Genomic DNA, 16,174 nt, shown 5'->3' with positions numbered 1-16,174 from the left:
ACTCCTGCGGGACTAAATTCTGGCACCTCGGTGTCTCCGAAGACCTTAAAAAGTAGTTAGTGGGACGTAAAACAAATAACATTATTATTATTATTAATGGAAAGGAACAAACAAGTGCAAATCAAGCCATATGTAGAAAGACGGGAACATCGAAGGGGATACATAAACAGGCCAGTGTGAGAAGAGGGAGAGTTAAAATGCAGACATTAAAAAAGATAAGGGCATCTTCATGCAGGGCCATCTTCAAATCTCACTTCTTCTACATAAGTTTCTTCTCAGTCTGCTGGCAAGCTCATTTCTGCTTTCCAGCTTCATCAGGAGGGTCTGTCTTGACAGATTTTTATTTTTGATGCAGGAAGTACAGGATAAATACTCAAAAATATACTTTCATAAGTATAGGGAGAAAGGAAAAACAAGGTAGCTTTCAGAACTGTATTGGCTCATAGGTCATAGGGTGATGTGTAAAAGTCTAAGTTCCAAAGACCAAACCCCCACATCACTTAACGCTCTTGAAAGGGCCTTGGCCTGCCCTGCGACTGCTGCTCGGCCCGAAGGCCTGCAGATTACGAGGGGTCGTGTGGTCAGCACGACGCATCCTCTCGGCTGTTATTCTGGGCTTTCGAGACCAGGGCCGCCATCTCACCGTCAGATAGCTCCTCAGTTCTAATCACATAGGCTGAGTGGACCTCAAACCAGCCCTCAGGTCGAGAGAAAAATCCCTGACTTGGTCAGGAATCAAACCCAGGGCCTCTGGGTGAGAGGCATTCATGCTACCCCTACACCATAGGGGCCAGCCTCAGAGTTCACATGAAAAAAACTAACTAAAGTGGGATTTTTCATGTTACAATAATTGAAATTAATAGGAGTCCTCCTATTCAATAGAAAGACATTTATTAATGTGAATTAATCACATGTCATTCACATAAGGTACTAGTTTCGGCACTAAACTTCTGCCATCATCAGCCAACGAGTCAAATCAGGCAAACACAATGTAACTTTAAAACAAACTGTAACACCTGCATAGATGAATATTAAATAAAATATGGTACTTGATGATATTGCACTTCAGTATAAAATCCTTTTAAAATGATGATGACTCCGTTGTTGTATACACACGGTGGTGTGTCCAGCTTGTATATATCTTAGTTCTTTGATCTTGTTAAAATTATGCTGCAGAGTTTAATGTCATGTGAAATTAACACTTATAGTTGATCTGTGGTTTGGTTCCGAATAATAAACGTGCATGTGATGAACTTGGTTAGACCCAAGGAATTAATTCACACTTCAAAATGGAGTTTTAGAACCTGGAGAAGAAATTAAAAGCCAAATTAAGCAAAAGATAGGAAGGAAAGACTAAAAAGAAATGTCTAGAAATGACGAGAAACAGAGACAAACTCGCCTTGAGCAGCCTGTTTGATCAGCGGACAGAGCTGGACTGATGGATGCAATCATGAGGTTAAGTGGCGGAGCATAATTATGAAAGTGTTATCACTATGGCTTGGAAGTTGAAGACCTATAAAAAGCCCTAAAAAATCTAAAAAAGGACCTAAAGACTGGCAAAATGGATGTAAAAATGTGATCCAAATTAATTCATAATTTTAGTTTTAATGACGTACAGTATTTAACCCTGTGTTTTCGACCGGGTTCAGAGATAAATGTTTATAGTTCTTAACGAGTAGGCCACTAGCTTCCATCCCCTCAGCACCTTACATTGGACTCGTCCACTATCAGTGTGCGTAAACAATTCACCCCTCATGCTCCTCAGTTTCAGCCTAAGTACATTGCTTGACGGAGCCGGTCTAAAAATCCTGGTGCAACCGCTGGCCAGTGACTTTGCTTTTTACTATCTGGAACATTACTCGAATTAATTTGTATATTATTTCAAGCATGCGAAAGGTAACTTTAACATTCCAAGGCATAATTATTTGAAACAACTAAATCAACAGCTATGCATGAGATATTTTGCAAGAATGGTATTCAAACTCTCCCAACGGTGCTAAAAAAAAAAAGGAACATTCGCTATATGTTAGGATTGTCTGAAGAAGAGCAGCCCTCTGCAGCTCTACAAGAACTAGAAGGGCCTGGAAGATGCAGCTACTGCAACAGGAGAAAAAAAAAAAAAAATGCCACGGTGCAGTACGGAAAGTCAAGAATCTAGTGATGACGCAGAATGAACGTCAATCGTTTAACATCCGATTTTTCTATTGTCAAAATACTTTTGAACATTATTTAAAAGTTTGTGCAAAATTATTTACTAGTGCTGTAACATTAAAAATAGTTTTTGCTTAATTTGTGCTATTTTTTCATGACCCGGTCTAAAACACCATTACAGGGTTCTTTTTATGCGCCCTCTCCAGGGTTAATAAAAGAATATAATGTTTAAAAAGGCAAAATCCTGCTGGTATGCAACGTACAGTGCAGAAATATATGAGTGAAATAGGTACTTCTTCCTTCAGTCATATATATTTTTAGACTAACATACTATAATTAAAATAGTAACTCCATGTTTGTTTGAACTTGCAGAATTTAGAAAAAAACTGGGGTTTTTTTTCACCTAGAATGAATTAAGCAAACCCACAAAGGACATCCCAGAGAAAAAAAATTGAAGTATAACTGGAATCTTATTTGGCTTGACCACACTAGGGTTACAGAAATTAGAATGCGGAAACCTTACCTCAGTTGGTTGTGCAGTGTATCACGATAATCATCTCCACTTCTTACATGTAAAACATTGTCGGTTTTCAGACAGTACCTTGCAAAACATCCAGAAACTTCTCTCCACTTGAAGCAAGTGAGATCTTCCTCTTCAAAAACACTCACATCAAAATTTTCCCCTTTTAATATTTGACTTTTCTTGCACATGATTTGATACCTCTGGTTTTTTCAAGCACTAGTTTCTTTCTTTCATTTCATTTTCTCTCTTGTCAGATATGGTTTAAATATATGTATTTACTGGAGAAATAATATTAAAGAGGTAATGGATGAACTAATGATGATTTGAATCGAGAATGGGCAGTAAAAATGTAGTTGAAAGTAGGTTAAGTTGCAAAAAAAGGCATTGTGACCTCAAAATGCTAAAAAAAGGACAAATCTCTCCCCCGCCCCTCTTTCCTAAATGACCCAGAATGAACATGTATTATGTTGGTCCTCGTCTTCAGACACTCGAGAAAAGAAAGGATTTTTGCTCAACTTCTGAGCCCTAGTTATTACAGTTGCATTTTGTGGTAAGGGTGCTAAATGGCAGTAGTGCCATGGCAAAGGTTATCTATCAATAGGGGTGCCAAATTTTTGCAACGTGATATTATGCAAAATGCTTATAAAGGCTTTTACTTTTGCATTTTTCAATTTTTACGGGCTTTAAATCACTTTTTTGTGTATTTTGAAAATGGTATAAAATGCAAAATTTACTCCAAAATGTTATATTAATGCTGAACCAATGGTTTTTTTTTTTCAAATAAAGATTTGTTTTTTATTATTCATCCAGAATGTTAAACGAGGAGTTGGTGCATCCTTGGAGTGTCTTCAAATACTGTTGGCTGTTAAGTTCAGATACCCAGAGTATACCCAGGCAGCTTTGCAGTGCATGTAGGGTCCTACCAAGATTGTAGATACCAAAAAATGTTTCAGTAAATACAGTTTAATTTTAAGTGGTAGCAGAACATGAATGATAGAATAGTGTTCGGGTATGTTCTATGCTTTTTTTCTGCTGTAGCACTGTTTATGAACATGGCGTAAGTTAGTTTTGTGTGCTAGATTAAACCCGGTCCAATTCACTGCAGATTCTGATAGAACACACTACACAGTATGTCTCTGCAAAAAAAATCATCAATAAAAGTCTTATTTTTTTAATGTAGTAACAAACTGCATAGAGGGATTCTGCATTACAATCTATAACTATTCCTGACTCCGTGCTAAACAGAACTTCAAGGGATGACTGGGTTGGGTTTGAGAAACTGCATGCCTGTCTATTCACAAAAATAACAGGACATGAACAATTGGCCAAGCTATTGTGTATACAGGGTGTTTAACATGACCCTCCCTCATCCCCTTCAACACCTAAAACTTGTTGGACTGAGCCCATGTTTACAAAATAAGTGACTGTGTTAGTTATGAGCCTTAAACGCTAGCCCTCCCCAGCAAAGGCAGAATGGTTTTCTTATAAAAATATATATTCCAGTTATATGCACTTGGTAACCAATACATTCACATTCAGTTTTGGGTTGATTAAAATATCATGTTTGAAGCCTGTAATCCTACTTCATTGAAGTTTTTAAATGTTTTCCTTATTGTGCAGTATATTTTTGTATATCATAAGGAGATATCTGACCGGGCGAGTTGGCCGTGCTGTTAGAGGTGCGCGGCTGTGAGCTTGCATCCGGGAGATAGTGGGTTAGACTCTCACTATCGGCAGCCCTGAAGATGGTTTTCTGTGGTTTCCCATTTTCACACCAGGCAAATGCTGGGGCTGTACCTTAATTCAGGCCACAGCCGCTTCCTTCCAACTCCTAGCCCGTTTCTATCCCATCGTCCCCATAAGACCTATCTGTGTCGGTGCAACATAGGAGATATCTGGTTTTATTTATTTATTTATTTATTTATTTATTTATTTATTTATTACCGGGCAAGTTGGCCATACGGTTAGAGGTGCGGGGCTGTGAGCTTGCATCCGGGAGATAGTGGGTTCGAATCATAATGTTGGTAGCTCTGAAGATGGTTTTCCACGGTTTCCCATTTTCACACCAGGCAAATGCTGGGGCTGTACCTTAATTAAACCCATGGCTGCTTGCTTCCAACTCCTAGGACTTTCCTATCCCATCGTCATCATGAGACCTATCTGTGTCGGTGCGATGTAAAGCCACTAGCAAAAAAAAAAAATTATTCATTCATTACTACCTCCAAACAAGGGACGAGAACCATATGGGATACATGTAGCTGTTTATAAACAAGCACAAAAGTCGCGCCCGTATGGTATATGAGTGCAGTCCATTTTTTGTAAAAAAAAATATAACTAAAAACAGACTTCTTAAATAGTGACAAAAATGTAATATTCTTTAACTCAATTGGCAGTTTATGTGATGCTGCGGCAGAATATGCTGTACTTTTTATTCCATACCTTGAAGAGGATACATGGCCAATGTATATCTGATCTATTGACCTAGTTCGGTAGTTATGAACAGGGCCCGGATTTTGTTGACCTAAAAATGCTAAAAAAAATTACCTTCAAATTATCAAATAATGTCCTAAAAACGAACAAAAAACTAAAAATCCCAAGTATTTTTTGTTTGAAACTAAATTATATACGTTTCTAGATATGAACAATATTGATAATTGATATTTTCTCTAATTTTTACCTACCAATATGCCAGTTCTTTGTTTCAGAATCTCGGTTTTCCTTAGAAACAAAATGTACCGGCATGAAGATCTTCTGACACCAGGTACTCCATAAAGAGAAATGATCTGAACAGGAAATCAACGTTCCTATAAAGATAATCGTAATCTCTGTCGGTTGCAGATTTACCCGTAAAGCTATATATAATGCAATATTATGTAGGTTTTAATATTTACCTCAGACCGTGTTGCAGTGGATAACTTAACCGTCTGTAGATTCTTGAAGGTAAAAGAACGTAGATTGTCAGCCAAAACGTTCTTGCACATCGAAAAGCTTCTTTCAACGTCCACAGATGCGAGGGGTGCGTACTTGAAGTGCCCTAAATCACTTGGTGACAGCTGTTCTTCAATATCCACTACACTGAAATCTTCCCCAGCAACTACCCGGACGACTGAGCACAAAACCTTGTATCCCGTGTTTTTGTCAAAAACAGATTTTAGTTTCTGAAATACTGACTCGCCAACTTCACCATGCACATTTTCCAAACTCTCATGCGTTGCTCTCACCAAAGCTGTCGCTTGTTCGATTGTCACACCTCTCTCCTGAAGTCGTGTAATAGCTGACGGTAGGGAGCTAAAATTTGCCTTAATGTATGCCAACTTACCCTGCATATCGTCAGCTGAAAACATCTCTTGGGCGATTTCGATAGCCCTGGCGTCTTGGGCTTCTAGAGAGTTTATCACTCGCTTCCCTGCTAAAAGTTGTCGCTGTAGTACTCGCATGCATTGATCCACATACCCCAACGTGTGACTACGGGCTGCGGAGGTAGTGGGATATCGGGAGCTTAGTGACTTAAAGAGTTTCCTGTACGATGGCACCTTGATAAATACCTTTTTTTACCTGTGACACAAGTCTATCAATGTCAGGAAAATTCTCCCCGACATCTTCTGCCACTCGTGGAAAACATGAGCTAGACAAGTTACATGCACCATTCTTGAATAAAAAGCTTTGATAGCTTTACCAGCTTGAACTATGTAAGGCGCGGCATCAGTCATGAAAAGTAAAACGTCATCGTACCTCACACTGTCAGGCCACAGCAGAACCATAGCCCTGTCAAACATTCGACATATTGTAGAATGATTGTCAGATTCCAGGACTTCAGAAGTTAGCAAAAATATATCTCCGGGATTATCTATTTCCAGGGTTCCTACAATTACATTAGCTACGTAACGACCTTCAACATCAGTAGTTTCGTCTGAGACAAAAATCTTTTTTCCGCTTGTTCTTTCCCGTATTCTCTGAAGTGTTTTTTCAAAGCAGAGCGGTATGTAATTTTTCCTTAGCATAGATTCATCCGGAATGGAATGACCTGTATACCGTGCTAGGAACTGCCTTAATTTAGGAATAGTTAGTTTATGAAGAGGAATATTTGCTGTGACAAAAACCTCACACTGTTCATTAAAAACAACTGAGGTTGTACCTCTGCTTGATGATGCGTTTTGCATGAGTAACTGTTGAGTACTTTTCTTTCTGCTGATATTCTGAATACCGCACACATCGACGTGCTGTTGAACAGTGAATCTTTTTGCTGCTGCCACTTTCACTTCACACACTTTACAGAATATTATTTCACCATCGGTAGAAAAGGTATCCTCCCCGAATTCAGAAACAATTTGTCTCAAATGACCTGCCTTGTATGGTTTTACCTTTGGCATTTTAACACGCACTCAAAATGGTTACACACAACTGACACCTACAAACTTTACAAATAAAACTGACCTGAAGGAACAAGGAAATAGAGTACACTGGCAGAATTACCTCACTGCTGACGTCACACTGTGAACACACTTTTCTGGTGAACTGATAAAGGCTTAGCCCTAGTCTGAAGGTCACCCAAGAATAGCTTAGCTCTCACCTCCCGTTAAGACACAAAGGTGAGGGATGTACAAAGCTACGCACTCAGCTCACAACTGAGTGCAGAAACTTTCGAAGATGAACCTTCACATAATCCTTCAAGTACGTCAAGATATAGGAACTGGTTGGTCGATGATGTAAAACGTAGATTCTTATTTAAAAATAACCAATAAGAAAAATAAAATAATTGAATATGACAAAATAATGACGCAAAAAACGAAAAAAATACCTACAAATCAAATACTTCAAAAAATGAGGAGAAAATGACCTAATAAATACAATTTCTGTAATCTGGGGGCCATAAACAGGATTTGTATATAACTTAGCAACTTCTATGACGCACCAATTAAAAGATATGTTACTGAAATCCTGGCCTTGGTTATGAATACCTTTCCTGTACCTAATTTCTGTGTTTTAAGGAGATTATACCATTTTTGAATTTGTACATGTGCTTCAGAGTATGTCTTATGCATCCTGACACGTAAGATGTTTGTGTCCCTGTATATCTCAATCGAACGTTTCATAAAGTTATTTTTATAAGTTAATCTTACGGCCCTTTTTAAAAATATAAGTATTTCAAGATCATTTATTTCTTCTCTATTGCACGGACCCCAAATTACTTGTGAGTGAATAAGCGAGAAATAAAGGCTTCTTAAGCTGCTGTGTAGTTAATGTTATGTCCTGTAATCTTTTCATCACTCCTATAATAGCAGTGATCTTGGCTTCTGTATGGGATGTTCTTTCCAGCATAAAGTTGTGTTCAGAATAAGACCTAAGTATGTAAATATACTGACTCTTTCCACAATTTGAGTGTTCATTTTTACTCTGTTTAAAGAGATTGTTGTATAAGCTGGCTTGTTGAAAAACATACATTTGGTTTTAGAAGTACTTGAAATGAAATTGTTTTCAGCAACCCATTGTAGGAAAGTATCTAAATCTCATTGTATGTGCTCTTCAGTGTCATCTTCATAGAAAAGGAAATCTGCAAATAACAGCAATTTACCAATATAGTGCCAGTTTTCTTACATTGTCTGTGACTTTTGCAGGAGGAAAATGAAAAACGAAGACTAGCCGCTGTGAAAAGCAAACCTGAAGTTGAAACTCATCTTTCTAAGCCTCTAGAGGAGAATATCAACAGGGTGATGGTGGATGGAGAGGAGGCTCGGACTGTAGAGGAAGCCATTGCTGTTCTCAGGTGAGTGAAATGGTGTCCATCTATGACACCTGCGCTACCACATTAATTTGTATTTGTAAGTCATCTGATGAACATTTGCATTTGGTCAAATGCGTTGAATCCAGAGAACAGAGGGTTGATTATGACTTCCACACTGTTGTTGATGTGGTGATTTCTGTAGTAAATGGTACAGCTACCCATGCAGGTTATGTAATTATAGGAAAACCTCAAAACTCACAGCATACCTATAATGAAGCACACTTTAAGTGATAAAGACCGAGTAGTTTGTTATTGTTTTCCATACTTAGAAGAACTTGTAGAGATACTCTATTCCTCTTAATGCCAAGTTTTCAAATAGTGGAAGCCATTATCTAAAAGATGGCAGTAGTTTTACCTGTAACATCCTAAGTGCTCCGTATTTTCTTGTTGTTTATAGCCATTAAATGTGTCACATATGAAAGTAACGAGGTGATCTTCAGTGATGGGGTGGTCAGTGAGTGTTCCAATAGTTTGACTCTCCACAAGAATTTACTAATTGTCAATTGTAAAATATCGTGTTTAACATGGTGTGCCAGTGAAAATGTGCACATGATCGCAGGTAATGGCAGTGCACTTCAAGTGAGATGCAGGGTTGCCATACCTCCCTCCTCAACAACATTTCAGCTCTTTTTCCTGACCATAGCCGTTTGTTGAGAAAGGTCCTTGCATAAGACCTGCATGAAAATCTGCAGCTGATTACAAAAAAATTAAACATGGCTTGTTGTCTTGGCAGTGCTGGAAGTGTTGTCTCTCGGTTCTTTGAAGTGCCAAACATAGGAAATAATGTAAACAACTCTGTAATAGTAATGACTTGGTTACCAGTGTACAGGCTTCCCGAAATGTCCCCATCCTGTCGTTTAATGCCCGTAGTATAAAGTAATGTAGGAGACAACAGGAGATAAAGAGGATCTCTGGCCAGTATCTGTCAGCCGTGAGTGAGATGTGGCTGTGCAGTGCTACTTATGACAGTGGAAAATTTCCCCAACCATACGTGTCTTCAGAACCTGGACGTCTGGAAGTGGTGTTCTCCTGGCTATAAGACCGGAACTACAACCAGTCTGACTAGGATACTTGGAGACTGACAGTGAAGATTTATGGATGGAGGTGACATGTAGGGGCAACAAATTCTTTATAGGTAGCATATACTGGGCATCAAAATCCAAACCCTGTATAAACGAAGGATTGCTGGAATCTCTAAGACGAGTGTAATTTATTCAGTACAAGTACAGTGTCATCTACCTCACAGAGGACTTTAACCCGGATATCATATGGACATTTGATTCTGCTCCAATTCCTGGAAATCCATTGGCAGACACATTTCTAACAGCATTCTATGAACTCTTTCTAGAACAGCTTATTCTAGAAGCAACTCATCTCACCAAAATATCTTGCTTCATGTAAGGCCTATTTCTCACCAATCATACCTCCTCAATAACCAAGGTTGAAGCCATACCCAGCTTCAGTGTTCATCGACCCATTCAAGCGACTCTAGCTACCTGTCAAACATAAATCCAGCTCTCAATATAATTTCAAGAGAGCTGACTGGAAATCCCTCTCCACCTTACTACTGAACCACCTATCCACTCGAACCTCCTTATCAACCTGTAATGTAGGCTCTTTGTGGCTTACCTGGAAAAATCCCTTTTTCTGGTGCGTTGACCAAATTGTACCGAAATGCACTTTAAAAAGAGAGAAGGAAGTTCAGTGGATAAAGAATTAACTCTTGAAGTTAATAAGGAAATGGAAAGAATCTGTACAATAAGTGGAAACAATGCCTAAAATAACAAGTGTGGGAAAAGTACAAAGCTGTATAGAAAGACACTAAGAATAGAATCCGGGAGGCTCATAGTGAGTACATTCACAAGGCTTGTTCTGATACCAAAGAACTGTGGAAACTACTATAAAGAAACCGTGGCAGCTCTGCACCAAGCTCTTTTCAGGCTAATCGGAAATCCATCTCCATGCCCACAGACATTGCCTCACCCTTCAGTGACAAATTAAAGAGAATTTCTCCCAGGTACAGTCAGCTGGGGATATATATATATATACAGGGTGGCCCACTTAAACCTTTGACCGCAGATATATCTGGAACAACAAGAGGTATTGGAAAATGACTTTCACGGGCATGAAAGCAGGGAAGGGGCTAATGAAAGTTAATACTATGAGCCAGTCAAAAACGTAGGAAAATAGTATTTTCAACATCAACTTACGTTTTTTTAAATGGACATCCTGTATTATTTCGTGCGCAATCGTTAACATGAAATATTACATAAGTAATGGCGTTTGTTTCATCGCAATAGGTCAATTGCATCCTGAGATATTGCATTGTGAAGTTGACGCTTGAGATAGATGAAACGCGCAGCAGTTGCACATCCCGAGATTCCAGCACGAACCTCACGGTCCTCTTACTCGCGATATGATTGCCGTACTGCAGTGCGACAGGTGTTGTACTTAATGCTATTTGCACTGTTATCAAGAGGGATGAAAATAAGAGAATTTTGTTACAGTAACTTTGCTGTACGAATTATGTACATCCTGAAGTAGTACAATACAGAGTACTGCACTGTGCTGTGTAGGTAAATAAAACACGCAAGAGAGAAACCTTTATTTACATATCCTTTTGCTGTGGCAGGAAACCCTTCTCTTATTTTCATCCCTCTTGATAACAGTGCAAATAGCATTAAGTACAGCACCTGTCGCATCGTAGTACGGCAATCATATCGTGAGTAAGAGGACCGTGAGGTTCGCGCTTAACTCTCGGGATGTGCAACTGCTGGGCGTTTCGTTTATCTCAACTTCACGTTGCAATATCTTGGGATGTAATTGACCTATTGCAATGAAACAAACGCCATTATTTATGTGATTTTTCATGTTAATGATTGCGCACAAAATAATAAAGGGGTCTATTTAAAAAAACATAAGTTGATGTTGAAAGTACTATTTTCCTAAGTTTTTGACTGGCTCATATTTACTTTAATTAGCCCCTTCCCTGCCTTCATGCCCGTGAGAGTCATTTTTCAATATCTCTTGTTGTTCCAGATATATCTGCGGTGAAAGGTTTAAGTGGGCCACCCTGTATATATAGCCAACACACCCATACTGCTGTACCTCTCGCCAGCCTGTACTTCTTGGAAGCTGAGGTACTAGCAAGTTTCAAGAAGATTTGATCCCATGCGGCCAGCCCTGATAAAGTACCCAGCCGTATACTCTGTGACTGTGTTGAGTCAGTAGCGCTATTTCTCTACGAACTGTTCACCCTGTTGCTTTACTATGGATCACTTCCTCAAGATTGGAAGTGCACTGATGTAGTTCTGATTTTCAAGAAGGGGACAAATCGCTCATTGACAACTATCACCCACTTTCTTCTCGCATCCCAAGTATATAAATGTATGGAACGACTGGTAGCCTCTAATATATGGGAATACTTCCAAGAAGGTAATCTACTAAGTGAAAGCCAGCACAGAGGAAGATCCTGCAATACTTTATTAACAAAGGTTATTGATGAGTGGCAGTTCTTCTTGCAGAAATCTAAGATTGTTCTGGTGGACTGCATGGCTTTGGACTGGGCTAAAGCTTTTGATCAAATCCTTTTGTTAAAATTAAGACATATGAATATTAGGGAAAGTGTACTGGCATGGCTGTGGCCATTTCTCGAGGGTCGAACTCAGCGTGTTGTGTTTGATGAAACTCGATCTTCGGCCGTTAAAGTAACCTCAGGAATATGCCAAGGCACTCCCTTGGGACCTTTATTATTTAATGCATTTATCTCTGATTTACCTTAGTCATGGTGCAATAAGCTGATGACTTAGTAATATAAGTACAGGGACATACAATGTGCAGATGATTGTCTGAGGTTACAGTTGGACTGAAAATGAGATTGCGTATGGCTTTTAGTGCCGAGAGTGTCCGAGGACATGTTTGGCTTGCAAAGTGCAGGTCTTTTGAATTGACGCCCGTAGGTAACCTGTACGCCGTGATGAGGATGAAATGATGATGATCATGATGACACATATATCCAGCCCCCATGCCAGCTAAATTAACCAATGATGGTTAAAATTCCCTACCCTGCCGGGAATCAAACCCGGGACTCCTGTGACCAAAGGCCAGCACGGTAAACCTTTAGCCATGGAGCCGGACAACAGTCGGAATTGGACACTAGCGGTGTGGTGTTACCTTACTGGTCTAAACATTAATGCTGATAAATGTAAATACAGTACATAGATTAAGTAGATCTGTATAAAATTAGTAATGTACATACTGAGCAAGTTAAAATCATACAGTTGCTAGGAATAACCATTTCTGACAAACTAAAATCTTTCAGATCTTTTTTAACTACCATAACCTGTAAATAGTGTGTTTTAGTTTTGCTGATTATTTCAACAGGTCAGGGGGCACTACATGTAGGGGGCCTGTGCTTTTCCCCTCCCCTTTCATAGACTCTGTAAAGGCCAGTTTAAGTGGGTCAAACGGTTGAGGCGCTGGCCTTCTGACCCCAAGTTGGCAGTTTCGATACTGGCTCAGTCCGGTGGTATTCAAAGATGCTCAAATACGTCAGCCTCATGTCAGTAGATTTGCTGGCACGTAAAAGAACTCCTACAGGACTAAATTCCGGCATCTCGGCATCTCCGAAAAAATCGTAAAGGTAGTTAGTGGGACGTAAAGCCAATATTATTATTATTATTATTATTATTATTATCGTTATACTGTACAAGGCAGATAATTCTAACTCTTGTCTTGAACCATGCTATAATGATGCAGGTTCCAGGGTTCCAGTCTAGAAGGTTTTTTGGTGCCTCTCTTGTCAGTAACAATCCCACTCTGTCTTGATGGTCATCATCCTCCTTTTCTGTATATATCAGTGTTTTACCATCTCTCAGCTGGTATTTGTCAGATCGTGTTTTAACAGTTTCTAGGGACCCCTTATTTTTGCAGATGAGCTGTAATATGTCATAAATTTTAATAATTTTACATTTCATGTTTCACTCAGTCCAAGTGGACAATTTCCTTTGTTACTTTGGAATCTCTCTCCTCCAACTCACCACCACCACCTCACATTGTCCTTACGTACCCTGTGAGTGGGGGCGGTAGAATAACACCCATATATTCTGTGCCTGTCGTAAGATGCGGCTAATAAGGGCGCCAGGGGCTCTGAACTTGGGAGCTTGGGTTGGCGTTGCTTCCACTCACTTGTGCCAGGCTCCTCACTTTCATCCATCCTATCCGTCCTCCTTTGGTAAACTCTTGTTCTTTTCTGGCCCTGGTGGTGTTACGTTACGAGGCCTAGAGTCTTTCATTTTCATGCCCTTTGTGGCCCTTTTCTTCCTTTGGCCGATACCTTCATTTTTCTAAGTGTTGGATCCCTTCCATTATTCTCTCTGATTAGTGTTGTATAGAGGATGGTTGCCTAGTTGTACTTCCTCTTAAAACAATCACCACAACCACCACCTTTTTCTCTCTGATTGGTGTTGTATAAAGGATGGTTGCCCAGTTGTACTTTCTCTTAAAACAATAATTATCACCACCTCCCAAAAAGCACTTCATGTCTGTGTTTTCATCCCAAAAGTTGTTGTTGAGATATTCATCTGGTTTGCTTCTGTATGTTTGTCTGTAATGTTTCATTCTCAGGTATGTAAGTTATTAGACCACATCACCCAAAGAGGCTGCCTCTTAAAACATCTAGGCTTGCCACAGGCGCTCTCCTACTTTGAAATATTGACCATCTCCCACAACATAGACGAGGGGTTGACATGTAGGTCTTTACTAGTTTTTCTTAAGTTGATATATGTGCACTGGGGAGTTGGCCTTGTTCCTTAACCTGTCAAGCGGTACATTTCTTTCGAGGAGCTACTAACACAGTGGCACATTTTCCATAAGGTACTGGGAAGTAACATATAGTGTGATACTCTTGTGTAGTATAGTACTGTTATCAGGTTCAAAAGTACAGAATATGTATTAAGCTGTCAAAAATGATCATAGTACAAAGGGCAAGGCGTCTGGCTCACTGAGGAAAGCAACGGGAACTTACCGTGAGATACTTTTAATTGGTCAGGTACTTTCATCAGGTTTAAAAACCAGTCGCACTTTCAAGCTGTTAACATGATTACAGTGCCAAGGGCAAGGAAAGATAATCTGGCTTAGTGAGGAAAGCAACAGGAAACCTACAATAACATACTGTTGTGTAGTCAAGTATTTTATCAGATTTTAAGAATACGCACTTATTATCAACTTACCAAAAATGATTGCAGTTCCAAGGAAGCTTCCGTAGTACAGTTCAGTCAGGGCATTACATTACTAACTCCTCTTCAAATAACATAATTACTAACAGGATAAAAGAAATTGTCTTAGGTATTATGATCACAACCCTTATTCTCTGCTTTACAATACTCTATTCGTATTCATCAATCTTGAAACACTGCTTCCACTTCTGTAAAAATAGTCCTCAGAAGTCCACAACTGTGTGGTAGCGCTGGTAGCAAGGTGCGGCGCACAGGGCTACTTTGCAATCTTCGCACTCATACCTAAATTCTCGTCTCTGTCCCATTCGGTAACACACTACACACCGCCGAGTAGGGTTTTCGTTGCGTGCTGTTGCATCAATGTATGAGGGATAGTGAGGGGCATTGATTTCTTGTTGGGGGAGGCGTCTTCGAAGGTCTGCCTGGCTGCAGTCTTTCATGCTTATTGTATTTTAATATGATTTTCTCAATAAGTCTCATCTGGAATTCTAATTGGGTATCCTGACCTCCTGACTTCTTGTTCAACAAGTAGGCATTTAGGCAGCATAGGTCCAACATATGGCGGAAGTGCTTCTGGTAGTACTTCGATAGCTCATGAGATACGCATCACTCAGGTCAACTCTGCCGATCTGACAGTTGTAGTCAATAGCTAACTTTGGTTTTGTTGTTTCTTTCCCTCTCTCCCTACATGACACCATGGTATCGTCATGCGTAGTGCTTATGAGGCACACATCCTTTTTATCCTTCCACTTCATTATCATGAGTTTCCTGTTATAAACTGCCACTTTTTCTCCCTTCCTGAGTGTGCTGTTTTTTTATTTCTGACAGAAGGCCCTGTCGATTTTGTTGCAACGTACCCATTGCATCTGTCTCCTTATCACACAGCTTGTTGTACAAATCTGGGCTCGAGAACCAGTTGTCCATTGTTACGCGATACCCTTTGTTTAGAAGTGGTGTCATGAGTTGCAAAACAACTTTCAAACCATATGGTTCATTTTTCAGAGACGCGTCGAACTGGGTGTCTTTTCCTATATACACCAAGAAATTCCACACGTAACCAGGCTTAGATTCACACAGTTCAAATGATTTGATACCGAATCGTGAGTACTTAGACGGTATGAAAACTTTCCACGACAAACGTCCCTTCCACAACATAAGAGACTCATCTACGGACACATCGCTTTCAGGTGTGTACACACTTCGGAATCTGCTGTTCAAGTGGTCCAGAATAGGTTTTAGTTTGTAGAGTTTCTTCGGACCACATTTGGCTTCACCGTATGCTTCGTTATCGAGAAAGTGTAAGAATTTGAGAAGGAGATGAAATCTTCTTTCAGAGAACGGGCTCAAAAATATTGGGTCTCTAATATCTGTCTACGAGAAAAGTACCTCTTGTTGTCAGATCGCTAATGAATGCCTTGCAAGAGGAAGAATGCAAATAGTCATAATTTCATCTTTATTTGTGTCAGTCCACTGATTCACTCT

At 39.6% G+C, this 16,174-nt stretch overlaps 1 protein-coding gene across 2 annotated transcripts in view; it reads left to right on the top strand.

Moving 5' to 3' along the window:
- Positions 1–16,174, top strand: part of LOC136872776 (coiled-coil domain-containing protein 124) — a 77,163-nt gene that overhangs the window by 57,293 nt on the left and 3,696 nt on the right. For both annotated transcript variants that reach the window (XM_068227532.1, XM_067146612.2), the window contains exon 4: positions 8,290–8,438. In XM_068227532.1, coding sequence (XP_068083633.1) covers positions 8,290–8,438 — 149 coding nt within the window. The remainder of the gene's footprint in view (positions 1–8,289; positions 8,439–16,174) is intronic.

Source organism: Anabrus simplex, chromosome 4, assembly GCF_040414725.1.
Source record: "Anabrus simplex isolate iqAnaSimp1 chromosome 4, ASM4041472v1, whole genome shotgun sequence".
NCBI classification, from domain to species: Eukaryota; Metazoa; Arthropoda; class Insecta; order Orthoptera; family Tettigoniidae; genus Anabrus; species Anabrus simplex.
This window is presented reverse-complemented; position numbering and strand designations above follow the sequence as displayed.